This window comes from Astatotilapia calliptera, chromosome 7, assembly GCF_964374335.1.
Source record: "Astatotilapia calliptera chromosome 7, fAstCal68.1, whole genome shotgun sequence".
NCBI lineage: Eukaryota > Metazoa > Chordata > Actinopteri > Cichliformes > Cichlidae > Astatotilapia > Astatotilapia calliptera.
In genome coordinates, this window is record NC_137428.1 from 55919239 (window position 1) to 55935000 (window position 15762).

Here is a 15762-nt window from a genome sequence, read left to right on the forward strand (position 1 = left end):
ACAGCAGCTTAAAAAAAAACAAAACAAAACCAAAAAACATTTAACCTTTTCAAAGCCTAGGTTCAACATGCAGCCATCCATATCAAATGTCCGATGCACAAAAACACTGAAACTCATGTCACCATTGTGTTAGCGTGATGCATGTTCTGCATGTGCTGCATGCACTGCGTGTGCTGTTGGCTCAAGGCTTTCTTTTTGAACAGGCTGATTACAAATGAGTGTGCCAGTGTGCTCATTGACCCATTTACCAGTTGAATAGTCTGCAGGTAACAATTACGGTTAAATGAGAGCATGGCTCAATCAACTCCATTGCTAGATATCAACTCGCTCTGTGTCCCCAGTCCCCTACCCAACAAAATCAACACGCTTATGTCACGCAGATTTTCTATTCGTACAGACATAGTTCTGTTCATGTGCTTTACAGCAACACAAAGCCACTCTGTTTGCCTAGCACTTACCAAAATGTGCAATAATGCTTTAAATGACATTCTAATATTCGATATTCCAATTCATTGTGGTAATGAACATGCTTCTTAGAGTCCTACATGTTTGCCTGTGATGAAACAAGACCTCTAAAGGGGACAATTTTAGAGCCAGCGCAACCGCTGCCCAAACAATGCAAGCATTTCTCTTTCCTCTTCCAGCCATTTCCTCTCTGCTTGGCTCCTCACAGGTGAAACACAAGCGTCGGGTGTCGATCTGAAAGACGAGCTCCCCCCATGTCTTATTAATGACTGACATTTATGCCAGTCAATTCACAGTGCCACGGCAGCTTACAATAACAGCCACTTAGCAGGCAGATGGGCAAATCCTCAGAGGTCTGAAGAGTCAATGACCAGTGACAAACATGGCTCCCTGGCAGATTATCAAACCAATACATGACCCAGGTCAATCGGACAATCCTATACTGGGAAACTATTAAACATATTTAATGGGATTCAATCCAAAACCAACAAAACTGGTGATTATCTGAGTAGCAGACAAAGAATTTTGAATCAGTTTGACTAATAATGAAAAATTGCATCATCACAATTATATATCTAGTCAATCACCAACACCTTGATGGCAAAACTTTGTGATTTCTTTCTAACTGTGCCACCGCCCTTTAGATACGTAAGTTTCCGGCTGCGTCAACAAAGACTTGACCATATGTTGCTAGCAAGGACCACATCAACACCTCTCACAGCCTGACACCACTAACCAAAAGAAGAGACACTAAATGCAGTGGATCAATCGCAGAGATTCAACTGAATTACAAAACAACACAGACATTCAAGAAAAGCAACAGAGCAGGAAAACATCAATTCGAACCTGTTGATTTAGTCCCACCCAAGAAAAAGTTTACCTGTGATCCTCAACCCAAAACTTCCCGAGAAACTTATTATAGCTGCCAGGTGATTTTCAAGTCCGCAGATGATGAGTCCTAAGTGGCGTCTTTCTGCTTTACCCCAAAGCTGCTGCTGCTGCTGATAACAGATCAAGTGGGAGGACCTGTGCATCATTTGCATTCGTTTTTCTGCTGGACTGCACTGTGTGAATGGTAGGGTGGTTTGCATATGGGAGATTGTTATAATTTAACTAATGTACGTGTGTTTATTCAGCATAGTGTGAACAACCATCCTACACTGACCTACCAAATATCTAGCACTGTCATGGTTGGTGTTCAGTATTTTCCACTGTTGCCTCTTGGGGTTAAAAAGGATGGGCACGTGGCTGTCACCCTGCAGTGAGACGGTAGTGGTGACCATCTGCCAAACAACACAAGCTCATCACACGTACGGTGGGATACTTCACAAAGATTGCTAGAGTGGGAGTTTCCTGTGGATATTTGGATGATTTACGGCTCCGATATGTCACACAGACAACGAGGTGCACAGTCAGAAGTTTTGGGAACATCTTGCATCCCTACAATAGCGTCATCTGCCATTTCAGGCGATTCTAAATTTGGCCATGCAGGAAAGTGGGTTGTTCTGCTGTAGCTCGGCGTAGGTTTCTATCTGTGCCTACTATGTTGTGAAATAGTTCTTTATGTTGACAGTGTGGAAGGAGGTGTTGGCAGGAACCAGTGAGCTAATGTCTGAGGCAACGAGGGGAGGACCGGAGGCCTGAGTCCGCCTTTTCCTTTTCACTTTTCAATGTGCCCTTTATTCACCTGCAAGACATGGCCACCTCACCCTGTTCCAACCACACGTTAAAAACTGCCACACCCTGCAGTGTAAGCGAATTTCAGTGACACACACCCTAAGACAAGCATGCAACAGCTAAAATAAAAAGTCACTTCATGCCAGTACTGGATTACTGAGTTTAATAGCACTTACTACCGATTGGTAATGCAGCCCAACAATGCAAATGGGACACTAAAATAACAAGCATATCCCTGAATTCAAAGAATGTGACTAAGTGCAGATACACACACACTGGCATACATACAGTTCAGTGAGGACTACACCTGCGGCAACATGCCACAGAGTGAGTTTCCGGACACAGTCATTTGCAAAGCAAATGGAAAATTGTTGTGATTTGTGTCAGTAACAGGGCTAATCCACACAGATTGACTAGGAACAGTTTGGAAAGGTATCTAATTAAGAAAATACAGCTAAAGCTGTAAATCCTTAAAAATTGGTCACAAATCTATAGTTTCATTTTTAAGTAAACCAAGCAATGTGAAAAAAAAGTATAGAGCATTTGGGATCTATTTTCAGTAACAGATTCTTGCAAGAAAGTAAGCAAATTCTCAATACTAAACATCTAATTCCCCGACACGTAAGAGTGTCCAAACTCTTCAATGACAAGCTGTAAACTGTAGCTAGCCTGCTGTGAGTCATGCCACAGAAATAAGGGCATGTCGCAACAAAGTTCTGGAAACAAGCGAACAACAAAATGATCTTTCAGGAACAAACAGCGCAACACCTCAACCTACTTCCATGAAGCCACTTACCATAGAGGGCCTTGGCGCTGAGCTTGCTGTCCGATCTGGCCACTCCACTGAAATGACAAGAAGAGGGTACAGGGTTACGCAGCATGCCCTTCATCTTCTGACCCGCACCTCACGATAGTTAAGTGTCACAAACCCTTTTGCATGCACAGAAAAAAATACAAGCTATATACAGAGAGGAGACTGGCCAGCACTGGATGAGATTAGCCTGAGATTCTGAGCATATGGATCAGGGAGAGGGAGAGAGGGAGAGTGGAAGAGGGAGGGGGGGGGGGGTGTAGGGCACAGGGGAAGGCTGGAGCCAGAGACCCAGGCAAAACAAACAATTTTCAACAGAGCGGCTCTGTACCCAAAGTCCCTGACCCACACCACCTTCCACACACTGGGTTAGTGATTTTCTCTTGCCTGTGTGAGAGTAACCCAGCAGCATTAGCTAACACACTGAAAGGTAAACATCCAGAGGGGAAGCAGCAGGAATGTGACACTCACTTGGCTTGCTTCAGCGGAGATCCCTGGTGATTCATGATTTAAGGCATCTACCTGAATGAAGAAAATGACAGACAGAGTGAGAGAAGAGAAGGAGGAGAAGGGAAAATATTTTACCCTACAATAAGCATGTGTCATGTCTTAAAAACAGCTCAGACATTTTTCCAAGCAGAGATTCCTCGCACTCCACTTTGAGCTCATTTATAATCCAAAGGGTAAAGGCTCATAAATCTATATAACTACATTATCAAGGTTGCAGATCCAGTATGCAAAGCGTACTCTGCTGCACACTCTGTTTTTTCACTGTAGAGAGCCAGGTGTTTGGCCTGTACTGCTAAGAGTCTGGGGGCTGATCTGGGACAATGGCAGGCAGCAGGCTGACGTACTCTGTGTAATTAGATCCAACATGTTGAAGACTATATCTGCATAGCTGCAATTAATTAACTCGGTTGGTTTTTACATCCACATTGATAATTGTCAGAGTCCCGAAGGACGCAGCGTGTAACAGAGCACTGCATCTAAATCTGAGAGATCAGTGGGAGCAGAAAACGAGCGAAAACAACTGTCACACACCTTTCAGCCTGGAGACTTTAACCTGTCTATCAAGCCATTCACAACAAGGTTATATAATGTGAGCCACAACAAACACTGTGATTGAACCAGTGACTGTACAGGTGACTTTTTTTATAGTCACTGGCATGAACACGTTATCACACTAGAGATTTTGCAAGGACTTATAAGGATTTCAGCTACATTGCAGACCATAAATAGATTAAACCTAAATGCCATTACAGTAATTTTTTTTATCAATGCATGAACCACTAATAACCGTGAGTTGAACGCAACACTGAATTCTCAGCTGGAGTGACTTTTAGACTCCAAATATCACTTTAAGCAGCCAGTTCAGTTTGTATCCTCAAACAGGGATGAGCGTTTAGAAGGAATTTCAACTTTTCTACAACGACACAAACTGTGGGAAACTGACACTGAGATACTCGGAGGCATTGGGCGTGCTTCCCACAACAGGTATAAACATTCCAGTATCTTTCTTTTTTAAACAAACTGTTCTGACATTTCCTCGTGTCATGCCTTACCTCCTTCCTGAAGTCAAAACTGTTATGTCGTCCTAACAAGCACTACTCTACGCTACTTATCTACAACCTATAGCAGTTACATGTGTACGGGTGCGGTCTGAAAAGCTTATCTCGTTGGCCGATCATAAACTTAATCTTATTTACGGATAATCTCTTCAGATCTTTTGAAACAAAGAGGGGGCAATTCATAAAAGCAGTTTAGCCAACCACAGTCATACTTATTATAAGTTAAAATATGGTTATGTCCACGATGGGGCCACCTCCTCGCTGAAGATTACCACAACAAAGAGTCACATGAGCAAAGGGAATAAAAGAAAAGAAAAGGCTATATTTACTTTAGTAAGCCTGCCCAAAAGATAGACTTCCTCTTTCCGCCCTTATCACTCTGGCCATCCTCCGTCAGTGCTATTGTTCACGGTTCTGGCCTGTTGCCAGGTTTCAGGATGGAGGTGAAGCCAAAGCAGTACAGGTAGGGTGTCAAGTGCTGTGAACTTGATGGCAAGAGGCCACCTGCTCACCTCCGCTTACTGACATTTATTGTGTGTATTGCTGAATAATGACAACCCTTTACTCAGAGGAAATTACACTGAATGACAGCAACAATTACGTACTAAACAAGGAGCCCTCTGAGAGCAAAAACCTCCACCCAGGCAGATCACTCACTGAGCAGTATTTAACTTTAAGGAAATAGTAATGCATTTTACATTTGATTATTAATTTGGTTCTTTTAAACATACATTTCTATATACATCAATAAAAACAAGTGCCAAGTGCAGAATTTTGTTTTTTGCCTCACTGGAACTTATTTTAACACGCTTATTATTTTTGCGGCTAAGTACATTTCTTAGTCAATTTAGTAATAAATAGCAAGTTAAGAAAATTGAATAAAAAAAAATCTAATAATTCAGGAACATTGTACATGTATTCAAGCTGCTATGTATTGAATCAGTCATAACCTGTTACTGTAATGTACATAGCAAAGCCAAAATAAAACAAATGTTGACAATACAAACAAAAGCAGTAGAATTTCAAGTAGTTTTACATGACGTGTAAGGTGATACTTAGAAGCTCCTTATATCATTGTTGACCTTCAGAGGTCAGAGGTTAAATGTGAAGTTATATTTTAAATCTTCATACCCTACTTTGACAACACAATAAGAATAAATGTTTCTAAGGCTTTTTGCCAATTTTCAACCAACAAATCATTATGTTGACCTCAAAGACCTTGGTGGATCTCAGCCAAAACATAATGGATTGCTAACATGAGCCCACTCTACACCTCTACAAAGTTTTATTAAAATTCATTCAAAACATTTCAGGCTATTATGTTTACAGACAAAATGGCACGCACGCATGCAAATACAACCACAAACATAACCCCCTTGGCCGGGTTAATAAGAAGCAGAGGATGCTCGTGTTTTTTCTTTTAAATCTACTAATTTAAGAAGAAAAAAAAAGAACAACAATATCAGGCTGGTTAAATTTCATATTTGAGAGAATTAGGTCCGATATCGAATTGCTTTCTTTGACAAAAAGTTATCTGAGTGTGAGTCCCGACTCAGCAAAGCTCTGCCTTATAGTACAGTCTCATATTTTAGATTTGTGGTATAATTGTTTTTGGATTGAAAACTGTCTGTCAGCATGCTAACAAATACAAACCCACAAACTCACATAAAGGTTTAACACTGAAGGTTAATTCAAATCTATGTGCGTGCATATTTCAAAGTGGATTTTCTCCAGGAACGTGCATAATTATGAAAACCTCAATATTTCTTTGCTCATAGTACGCCACATACGGTTTGGACTAAATAAACAAAGGTTTCTTTAGTGCAGGATTTGCAGAAAAGGCAATAGCTACAATAAAATACAGAAACGTTCTACAAGAGGCTATTTCAGTTGCAGTAGGCAGAAATTTAAAAAGACAAAGTAAAGGTCTGCTGGCCTTCACTCTCTGTTCTAAGCCTGGCATATCCACACGCATGAAATCTCTCGGGGTTCTCACACCCCAGGAGACTGCAGCTCCTTAAGTTACTTTAAACGACAGCTCTAAAAGAAACAACATATAAAAAGCATTCCAGCTCCAAGCAACACTGCAAACGCCCCACAACACACCTGAAGCTGCACAAATGAGTCACAGCCTCATTACTGTGACATAATCAGCACATGCTCATTAGCTGCCTCTTGTATAAGGAACACTTGTTTTGAAGACTGATGTCAAATGAGTCCGACTACAACAGATGTGCTTATTTTAAAAACATCAACGCTACAAAGTTAGAAAACCTTATATAGTAAGTGCTGCATCAATGATCTCTTATAAGTGCCATTACATTGACCCATGGTCTTGAAAAACAATCTCATTAGTGATAACAGTTCCTTGCTTTTTTGTAACTCGCTCACACTGTTATGATAGCTGGAAGTAACTTTTATAAAGACTGTGACTCTCATATTAGTAGCTATTACTTCTCTTTTGGTGATTAATGTGCAGCATATTAGGAGGTTACTCCTACACCCATTAATCTGGAATTAAACCATGATCCTTTGACAATCGAGTTAAATGCTGCAATTAAAACGGTTGGTGAAATCAGATGTAAACTAGGGCAGCGACGTGTACTTTTCTGCTCTGTTGCAAGCAAAGCAAATACATGCACGCTCAAAAACATGAAGTGATAGCTTTGTGCAAAATGCATCTAAAATATATCAAATCAAAGTGTTGTTAATTCAAATAATTCTTCATTGAGGAAAATGTGCTTGGTATAAACTGGATGTGTGCTAATTGAGCAAATTTCATTTGACCAGACTCCATTAAATGTAACACTTTACAATGTACTGCGTGAAATTACATAGGAAAATCTACATGTAATCAAATTACTTTTGATAATGCACATGCAGTACCTGATGCACTGCAAGAGTGTCAGTTATACTTCATCAGTAACAAACTTAACAAAATGTGATAACAAATTAGCTACGAGTCTTTGTCTAATAACACATTTTAATTAAAAATGCTTAGAGGTAGTGTGTGTGTGTGTGTGTGTGTGTGTGTGTGTGTGTGTGTGTGTGTGTGTGTGTGTGTGTGTGTGTGTGTGTGTGTGTGTGTGTGATATAGATCTCAGCTGGATACAGTGGCTTTATGTGAGATTATAGACTACACTATATAATATTAAAAAATAAATCGTGTATATTATAAGCTCATTCATTAACATGTAGTCTATGCTACCAGACCACCACCATTTGTTTTCTCTGCAAAAAAATTGAAACTTTTTATTATATATATATTTTAAAACCTCAACACACCACGTCTAAAACAACAGCAAACATGACTTTTGACCACACAGGAACCAATTACTTGTTTATTATACTGCCATCTGCTTTCTTCCATGCCAGTAACTGACTGCTTCCATGAAGCCTGGTGGTTCCCATCCATTCGGTTCACATCGGTGTACACAAGGTTACACGGAGTTTATAAATGAATACGTTTAACTAATCACGCAGCGTTATTATATAAACTTAGACAAGACAAACTTAAAGGGCAAAGTTAAACTTTTACTGGCGCACAAGATCGTATGACACGACTGAAAAGCTCCAGTGTAGTCAATTTGCGATTTATGAAGCAAATACTTATTTATTTATTCGTTTTAATGTAAATTTAATGTAATGGCTTTAGACACAAACAGTTGACTAGCATATCTGTTACCCATCATTGAAACTTACTGTGAAAATTTCCGGATTGGATGCGAAAGGTGACAAACGTGGATGAAACAGCGCCTTAAACATCAGCCAGCCATCCCAACCTGCAGCTAGAAGACTAAAAGAAAACCCTCCGCTGCAAATCTCGCACTATCTCTAATCTCAGTAAACCCGCTGGACTCCAAAACTGCACACCTGTAGCACAAGAAGCTTCCAGTCGGTTCTCAGAAACTGCGCCGTTGAGAAGGTGACTCTGCAGGTAACTTTAGAGGGGCGGAGCTCCTTGGACACCTTGTTTGGAAGGTGGGTCGGTCCTTGTGTTTTTCTCAGAATCTGTCAGGATGGTGACAGTTTTGAAATATGCTGGTGGTGTAACTCCAGTCATTCGCTAAAAAAAATGTCGCCAGTCACTATTCTTTACAATATAAGTTAATGCAAATCATGTAATCGTTCGGCGCCAAACGGGAGGAGGGGGTAGTCCTTCCTTATTCTCCCGCAGTTTGATTTTAAGGGATTTAAGTGGTTAAAGGAGTAATTGTGCAAACAGTTCTTTAAAAAATGTTACTTATTCCGGTTTACCGTGGGGGAACCTTGCGCAACGGCTGGAAGCATTGTTTCAAAATATAAACGACACGTGGGATCTCACATGAGATGTCGTGGGTGACATTCTACCAATGACAGGGCAAAATAAACCGTCAACTTTACATGCATTGATTGAAACGCATTTTCCAATAAAGCTCTTCTCAGGTGGAAGCTTTTAAATTCTGCAGGTTTGTCGTTGTGCAGCAGCACAGTGACTGGTGTAAACTAGTCGAATTCGGTGGGGGGACTGAAAGAGGAGCAACAGCGTGGAACACTGCCCAGGTTTCAGTGTCACCAGCTGGTAAGAATGACCACTCTTTGTATATTGTGCTGTCCTTGCAAAGAAAACCACTAAGATAATGCAGTTCTCAGAGAGGCCTTATTTTTTGTTGACCCCCCTGAATCACCTTAGAATTCACAGCACAAAAGTCTTTGTATAAACGTTGCTGCTGACATCCAGCCAGTGTTTGTGCGTGCTTGTTGCTCAAGGACGGGCACTCTGAAATGTGGATTGTTTTGAAAGTGGTTACTCTGGAAACATTGTCCCTGTGTTTGATCATTAACTTCATCTGTTTGAAGAAAGGAGAGTCGGAAATGCCTCAAAGAACAACACTGACAAACTGCTCTGAGTGCCTGATCTGACATCTGATATGCTCAGCTGAAGTCTAAGAAGCTGGCATGCAGAATTCATATTTGATATGTGATATTTTCAGGTCACTTCAGGCTCTGTTGGCACTTAGAAATGTGATTTGTACATATGTGTGACCACGCTCCAGTTGACTTATTAAAACATCCCACAAAAAACCCCTATATTATTTATTTCAAAAATATTTTCCAAGGAAAATCATCTGGGAAGACTCAAACCTTTATCAACGCAAGTCTGCCCTCTACTGTACAAAACAGGAACACACATAAAAAAAACATTTAATATGAAAAAAAATCCCTGAGAACCTCTCAGCACAGATTAACTCATATTTTTCTATCCCTGCATTTTAACTTATATTACTTTTATAATAGGCACAACAGTCCAAATAAGTATTTACAACACAATCCAAGTGATGCTGTTAATTTGTGGTTTTCTTCTTGCAAAAAGAAATCACAGTAGACACACTGTGAGATAAGATGTAAAAAAACAACAACAACAACATGACTTCTTCATGGGCTTCTTCATGAGTGGACCCTGAAAAACAAAAACAAAAACAAAAAAAACCATATAAAAATAAGCTGTATCATTGCACATTCATTATACGCACAACCCACTCATGAAACGAGCTGCCCAACAGGAGGATTGTTAGTTTACATGGTTTTTCACACAAACTAAACCCCTCTCATACAGATTTATTCACTGATCTGCTCCTCATGCACACAATAGAGATTCCGATCAGAATAAGAGAGGGAATTATCGTCGTTGCATCTGTCCTGGGAGGAAAATTTGAGGATGTGATGACATTGCACAAGGTATACAGTATCACATGAAAGAATGCTGCCATTATCAATAATTCAGACATGTCCTAAAGGGAACCGGGGCTTATTTGTTTCATAAACAATAGCATGAACACAAAGAAAGCGCGCCAATGTGGGGGCTTTCAAAACATACGTATGAGATGCTAATGATGTCGACAAATCAACTCAATCAAAATAAATGGAGCCTAAAATGTAGGCCAGCCTCCTGTGGGAATAATGAAGTGTTTTATCTGTGCTTGACACCAGATATTGTAATTTACCAACCTATCTGTTAATTATGCTGACTTGATAAAAAAAGGGGGAGGCATAGTAGGGGTAATACAATAAAAGCCTCTTTGCCTGTCATGAATGAAGCCGTTGAGCTTGAATATAAAAGCTTTGGTTTAGTTTTGAGAAGTGAAATCATGAAAGTGAAACAAACCTGGCAAATCTGGTTAAAGTGCTGAAAGCCAAGACTCCGTCTAAACCATAGAGACTGAGTGAGACGCTGCTGATGATTACATCCGCCCTCATCACGTAGCTCTGCCACACTAGGAAGTAGACCGTCAGCAGGATGGTTGCCCCCGTCAAAAGGAGGTTGCCAAAAACATAGGTCTCGCTCTCTGTCAGGTTGCCCTTCACACCTGTAGACTCAGAGAAAAGCAATGTGTATAGACTGTCTTTGAGTTTACTGATGAATGTGTCCATTTGAAGCAGTCACATTCGTCCTTGACTACGCTCAGGCCGCACAGTGCCACAGTGGTTAGAATAGAATAGAATAGAATTCAACATAGCACTGTTGCTTCACAGAAAAAAGGTTATGGGTTCAAAAACACCAGTCAGCTCTCTGTGCTAGCCTCTTCCTCTTTGCATAACTGGTTAAGAAATTGGCTTCATGGATTGAGTATGTTTGAATTATAAGTGCATGTATTTAGTGAGAACAATGTTTACAATATTATCACATGATATGAAAACGCTATTATTTTGTTTTTAGATATCAGTATCATCACATTCAATTTACTAACATTTCTCAAAGCATATCAATAGTCATTCTGTCAATATGTATTTTCACAACCCAAGCCCTCATTTTTCACATATTTCAGTGTTTGCAAAAACTTTCAAAACCCTCTTAAGGTACAATTTGTGTCCTCCTTGCTAACTAGTAAGTGAGGATTAATAATATGAAGGACTCTCCTCTAACCTTAGCTGGATAAGCAACCATAAAACAACAAATTAATGATTATTACTTTTTTTGTTTTACTTTTATTACCTGGTTAAAAATATAATAAAATGATATATCCTCTCCTCTTTACTCACTTAAGTGATTCAGGATCTGTTACCAGGCAGATATTTGTAATTGTTAATGTTTAAACTGCATCACATTGGCTGATGTCAGCACTTTTCAGCTTAAGATAAAAAATCCAAGCGATGATAAGAGGATTATGAAGGAAACAAACTGAGTGTAAGGGGACTACTGGAGAGTCAAAAGCACTGCATGTGGACTTTATTGTGGACTGCACTTTATTAGGTACACCAAATATCCCAACTTGACATTTATGGCATTGTTTGTTGTCATTGCTGGAAGCAGCCATTAGAAGATGGGCACAGTGTAGTCATAAAGGATCAGATGCGGTGTTTAAATGATATTCAGTTGATACTAAAGACCTTGAAGTGGAGTCCAGAGGACATTCTGTATATACAACAACCAGCAGCCTGAACCCCACTGATACATGGATGCATGTTTTCATGTTGTTTACACCAAATTCTGATCATACTATCTGAATGTCGCAGCTGAATTCAAGAACCACACCTGGCAACATTTTTTCAATTTTCTGTTGTCCAGTTTTAGTGAGCCAGTGTTGTAGCCTCAGTTTCCTGTTCTCACTTGACAGGAGCGGCACCTGATGCTGTCCTCTGCTGCTGTAGCCCCTCTGTTTTTAGGTTCAATGTGTTGTGAGATGCTCTTCTGCATGCCTTGGCTGTAACGAGTGGTGAAATCCAAGCAGTCCTCTGACCTCTGGGATCAACAAGACATTTTCTCCCAGAGAACTGCTGCTCACTCAATACTTTCTCTGTTTTGGACCACTCTCTGTAAGGTACAACTGGTGCTATTGCTGCATATGGTAAATGGACTGGTTTATAAATAGTGCCTTTCTACTCTCAAAGAACCCTCAAAGCACTTTATTTACCCATTCATATGCTGAAGCGCTTTCTATCTAATGACATATATGTACCTTTACCTCCTGACCTACAGCACACCAGCAGCCAATAAACAATCTTTGCAGTGAAGAGATGTTGCAAAGACCTAATTAATAAGCCATAAATAAAAATCTGACATAATTTTAAACGGATTTTTTTGCAATTTCCTGTTAACTAAGACCTTTGTAATAAAAAGTTACCTTATTTAGCCTTTTATAAAATCAGATTTGAAATTCTTTGAATCCAGGATCTTGTGATAATAAACCAAATCTGGTTAATCTGGTTTATCATGAGTGCGTGTAAGCGGTCGCACATGTTTTTTTTCCTTCTTGTTTACATGTTGTGCTAAAATGTAAATAGAAACTTGGAACACAAATATTTACATGTATTAAGTATATGTATCACACTTCACAGTTTAGACCTACAAATTGGATGGGTAAGATAGTTACGGGTAAGGAGTATTAAAGTAAATGTGAATTTGTGCAGGGTCCAGCATGTTTTCTATCAACCTTGCCAGCTTCAAGAAGCTGTATTAAACGTATAATAAGTAGGGCATGATAACAGCATGCTTGAAATGGTGCAACTGGCTTTTTGATCGCTTTCTTACCAATGGAGAAATGGAGAAACTCCAGAGCAGCCAGCAGGAAGAGCAGAAAGATGTCACACACCAGAGCATCGGAAGGATAAGACAGCACCAAGCCTGAGAGCAGCAGACACGGTTAGGTACATCGGAGTCTTTGGAAAAGTCGCGTGAGAGACATCACTCACTCTTTTTGATGATTAACCCGAGAGTGAAGAGGAAGTAGAAGACAAAATAGGCGGCTGTCACATGGAGCAGCAGCTGCAGAGTCACAGACGACAGCTGGGTGCAAAGTTAAGCATCACTCGTTATCAGATACTTTTCTGACTGTGGCGTGCACGTTTTAATAATAAAAAGAGAAGGATACGACACCCGCCGGCCTCCCTGCAGACACAGACACACCGAATTAGACTCGGCACAGTGGACCAAAACAGGAAGAACACCGCTGTGAAGTTTTTGTGCGTTAAATTAATACAATTTAAACGTTGTGATACGTTTACTGCTAAGGTTTGTGTTTAGCAACCATAGCAACGCGTCCACCTACCTGGTCTGGGCAGCGCCATTTTGATTTTTTTACTCTCTTTAAACTACAAACGTTAACGTCGCCGCCTGCTGGTGGGAAGATAAAACTACACTTTGGGCCTGGCCAGAAAAAAAAACCTTTATAGCTAACATATAAAATGGAAAATAAATAAAGTAAGTAAAGCAAAGTCATCTTTATCGCTGGACTGGACCCTTTTAGATCACAGGTGTTGGCTTTCAGATTAAAGCCTATGTTTGATACCACTGGTATAAACTGTATTGCTTTTTGTTTTATTGGCCCTGGTAATTTCGCTTTTTTACTGATTAATTGCTGAAACACTAACATCTACTGCATTTAACGATAGATTTAGCGATCTTAGATAGAAAAACATGTTTTTGTATGGTTTAGATATAATAAACTACTCATCAAAAAGACATGCTGAAAGGGATAGCAGGGATAGCAGAGTAGGTAGAGTTGTTGCCCCATGATCGGAAGGTCAGGGGTTCAACTTCACTGAACGGCTAACTTGAGGTACCCCTGAGCAAGGTACTGTTCACCCACTGCTTCACTGGGTGAATGGGTTAAATGCAGAGGAGTAATTTCCCTACGGGGACTAACACCTACACATTTTGTAAGAAAAACAACAGAACCATACATTCATCTATACCTTAAATAAAACACATACGTGTTTAATGAATGTGTGGATTTTACTTGGCCTCCAAACACTCCAGATCCCAATCCAAGGCTCATTCAACTGAAGCCTTGCCACACTGACCACACTGAAAAGCCAGATATTTCCTACAGGAGCAAAAGCAGAGCTAAATGGAGTCCATAGATGCTGGATTTTAATTAGGTCACTGATTGCTCACTTGATTATTAGGCTATAAAAAGTACAAATTGATTCTGTTTTGTTCATTTGTTCCAAGTGGCTAAACAGTCCATCAGTAAACCGGGTGAGAGTTGGAACGCAGGTCACAGAACAGTCTGCCAACAAAGTTTTTAAATTTTGGAGTATCAGGATATAATTTGTCATTTGTTTTTAACTGATAACTTCAGTATTTATTATTTTTGTTGCTAAGGAAGACAGTCATGATCAAAACCTCACCCCACACTTAACCACACTCCAAAGTCTCCATATGTCTTTGTTCGCAGGGTTTATTTCGCCACAACATGTAAGATTTGTGCATGTGTGCGGCACACTCATTCACACACACATACAGTTCGCGAGCTATATGAGATAAGACATACAGAATACCAAAATGAACTGCTTTAACATAGCCAGCTGTTTCATTGTCCTCCGCAGCCTCTATCTGTTTCTCTTTCTTGCTTGTCCTCTGAAACAATCTGCATAGTGTGGCTGGAAGAACGGAGGCGTTGTTGTGGTTGAATGGAGGAAAAGCAGAGGGGTGAAGGGGTGGAGAGGGAGATGGTCCAGCTGTGGGGGAACAAGACAACACAACGGCATCTCACATGTGGGGGAACGGGGGGCGGGGTGGGCGTCAAGGCAGCGGGGGCTGCACACAGTGGCATTGTTATAAGGGGGAGGGGGGGGGGGGGATGCAGCTGATAAGGTTGAGAGAAATGGATCATTCCTTCAAATCCTCCCCTTGGGAAGCTTTGACACAAAACACTCCTGTTGCTGCTCGTTTAAGCTCAGGAATTCAAAAAGAAGTCGTTTAAACCACGAAACTGACTCCAGGTCAAAGTTTCACAAATGTTTTTATTACATGAAATGAGTGAGAAAATGTTTATTTTGGGGATCATAAATCATCTCCTGCTGAAAGCGAACTTTAAACTGTGCTGATCAAGTTCCGGACTGGCCCTCTCTGAGCTGCGTGCTGTTTGTGATCATGGAAAAAAATATGTTTTCTCAGTCTAGTCAGTTCTGTTTATTTTTTTCCCCAAAATAACAAATTGTAGATTTAGTTTAGAGATTATAATATGATTAACAGTACCTGCCAGCCCACTATTAGAAAGAGTAAATCATTATGATTCTGTAAAAGGTTTTACACACAGAAAAATAAAGTGGCAAAAATAAAATGACAACAGATTTGTTTAAAGTTATTGCCCATAACTTGTTTAGGAGCATTATAACACTGAAACAAAATAAATAAAAATAAGATCTAGTTAAAGGAAATAATCAGTTGTTTTGTAAAGGGATAGTGAAACTAAAAGAAAACTCCAAGTTAAAACAAAATAATGATAATAAGAGTGAAGCAATGCCAAATTCATATTG

At 40.0% G+C, this 15762-nt stretch overlaps 2 protein-coding genes across 5 annotated transcripts in view; both read right to left on the bottom strand.

Moving 5' to 3' along the window:
* Positions 1–8440, bottom strand: part of eps8l2 (EPS8 signaling adaptor L2) — a 29036-nt gene extending 20596 nt beyond the window's left edge. For 2 of the 4 annotated variants that reach the window (XM_080303911.1, XM_026175744.2), the window contains exon 1: positions 2939–3156. In XM_080303911.1, the coding sequence (XP_080160037.1) occupies positions 2939–3032 (94 nt within the window). In that variant the 5' untranslated portion in view covers positions 3033–3156. Of the gene's footprint in view, positions 1–2938; positions 3157–3424; positions 3476–8223 lie in introns of those variants that run through there. The other 2 variants (XM_026175745.2, XM_080303912.1) reach the window with 2 other exon arrangements.
* Positions 8441–9583: 1143 nt separating this feature from the next.
* Positions 9584–13581, bottom strand: LOC113026695 (transmembrane protein 80). Its single transcript, XM_026175753.2, has 6 exons — positions 13548–13581; positions 13371–13387; positions 13192–13285; positions 13031–13123; positions 10667–10868; positions 9584–9961 (listed from the first exon to the last, which is right to left on the bottom strand). The coding sequence occupies exons 1-6, from the start codon at positions 13564–13566 to the stop codon at positions 9949–9951; spliced, it is 438 nt and encodes a 145-aa protein (XP_026031538.2). The 5' UTR covers positions 13567–13581; the 3' UTR covers positions 9584–9948.
* Positions 13582–15762: the final 2181 nt, after the last annotated feature.

Coding starts and splice junctions, on each gene's coding strand:
- LOC113026695 (XM_026175753.2), bottom strand. Junction 13,124..13,191: donor CGGGTTAATCATCAAAAAGA/GTGAGTGATGTC, acceptor TGCTGCTCTCAG/GCTTGGTGCTGTCTTATCCT. Junction 10,869..13,030: donor GTTTCTCCATTTCTCCATTG/GTAAGAAAGCGA, acceptor CTGAGTCTACAG/GTGTGAAGGGCAACCTGACA.